Genomic DNA, 1,854 nt, shown 5'->3' with positions numbered 1-1,854 from the left:
ATCTATCTATCTATCTATCTATCTATCTATCTATCTATCTATCTATATATATATCTAATCTATCTATCTATCTATCTATCTATCTATCTATCTATCTATCTATCTATAGACGAAGAGCAACTTCTTCTATGGAAAAGTTGCTTAAATTGATTTCCTAGAATTCCTGCTTTTAAAATAAAACCATTAACTGGTTTTAATCATTAACTAATTATAGTTTTCAGTTACAATTTCCATGAATTAATAATTAATCAATTACAAATGAAAAAAAACTAAATTAAATAAATATTGATATATTGACAGCAATTTGTATTTGTAAGACAAGAGAATTTAAAAAAAAAACTCTAAAGCAATTGAAAATTGCATGCAAGTTTTCGATTAATAAAACACGACATTTACCATTAAAATGTCAGAGAATAGAAAGAATATTATTAAGAAAGGTCAATACAATATAATGATACAACAATTTAATTGTCTCGATTAAATTTACTCGCTCACTCAAAATTCAATTATAATACTCTCTCTCTTTCTCTCTCTCTCTCTTTCTTTCAAAGACCTTCAATGCCTTCTTTAAAAAACTACAAAGGAAAATTACGCAAGGATTTCTTTGGTGATACAGCAGGTTTGATTGGTGTGTAAGTAGAAATAAGGATAATATTATTGTCCTATTACTAAAAACCTGATAAGATTTATGAAAAAAAAAAATTATTTTTTTTATTTGTAGTCATGGCAAAAATTGGGAGTTATTTCGTCAGGAAGTACAACAAATTTTATTACAACCACAAACGGCCAAAAAATACATACCACCATTAAATGAAATTGCTACAGAATTTATGCAAAGGTAAAAAAAGAAAATGATACCTTTTAAAAATCAAATCCTTATTTAAATAAATAATTTCTCTTTTGCCTGTCACAGGATACATGAAATGCGTGATGAAAATGATGAATTACCCGATAATTTTCTACATGAACTCTATAAATGGGCTTTAGAATGTAGGTCACAACAAACATCTGTTACTTTTTTGATCTTCCACTCAATTTATAATTTATTTTCTTTAAATATTTCAGCTGTGGGTAGAGTTTCATTGGACACCAGATTGGGTTGCTTAGCACCTGAGGGTACTGAAGATTCACAAAAGATTATAAATTGTATAAATACTTTCTTTTGGGCAGTTCCTGAATTAGAATTGCGCATGCCTTTATGGAGATTTTATCCAACAAAGGCGTATAGAAGTTTTAATAAAGCCTTAGATGATTTTACAGAGTGAGTGGCGAAAAGTAACAGTATATACAGTATTACACAAAATATAAACAACAAAAATAACTTAAAAAGTTATTATGTTACAGAGCAACTTTTTCCTTAGAAAAGTTCACAAGTATTAGAGCAACTTTTTCTATAGAAAAGTTGTCTGTATCAGAGCAACTTTTTCTATAGAAAAGTTGTCTGTATCAGAGCAACTTTTTCTATAGAAAAGTTGTCTGTATCAGAGCAACTTTTTCTATAGAAAAGTTGTCTGTATCAGAGCAACTTTTTCTATAGAAAAGTTGTCTGTATCAGAGCAACTTTTTCTATAGAAAAGTTGTCTGTATCAGAGCAACTTTTTCTATAGAAAAGTTGTCTGTATCAGAGCAACTTTTTCTATAGAAAAGTTGTCTGTATCAGAGCAACTTTTTCTATTGAAAAGTTGTCTGTATCAGAGCAACTTTTTCTATTGAAAAGTTGTCTGTATCAGAGCAACTTTTTCTATTGAAAAGTTGTCTGTATCAGAGCAACTTTTTCTATAGAAAAGTTGTCTGTATCAGAGCAACTTTTTCTATAGAAAAGTTGTCTGTATCAGAGCAACTTTTTCTATAGAA

At 28.5% G+C, this 1,854-nt stretch overlaps 1 protein-coding gene across 1 annotated transcript in view; it reads left to right on the top strand.

Annotated features, from left to right (window-relative positions):
- The window catches only part of LOC111688087 (probable cytochrome P450 49a1), a gene marked incomplete at its 5' end in the record, with an annotated part of 17,889 nt that overhangs the window by 8,608 nt on the left and 7,427 nt on the right, over nt 1-1,854 (top strand). Inside the window, 4 exons of the mRNA XM_046953833.1 lie at nt 552-632; nt 722-838; nt 914-990; nt 1,066-1,261. Coding sequence (XP_046809789.1) covers nt 552-632; nt 722-838; nt 914-990; nt 1,066-1,261 — 471 coding nt within the window. The remainder of the gene's footprint in view (nt 1-551; nt 633-721; nt 839-913; nt 991-1,065; nt 1,262-1,854) is intronic.

This window comes from Lucilia cuprina, chromosome 6 (genome assembly GCF_022045245.1).
Source record: "Lucilia cuprina isolate Lc7/37 chromosome 6, ASM2204524v1, whole genome shotgun sequence".
NCBI lineage: Eukaryota > Metazoa > Arthropoda > Insecta > Diptera > Calliphoridae > Lucilia > Lucilia cuprina.
The sequence above is the reverse complement of the archived record's forward strand: the minus strand, read 5'-3'. Positions and strand labels throughout refer to the sequence as shown.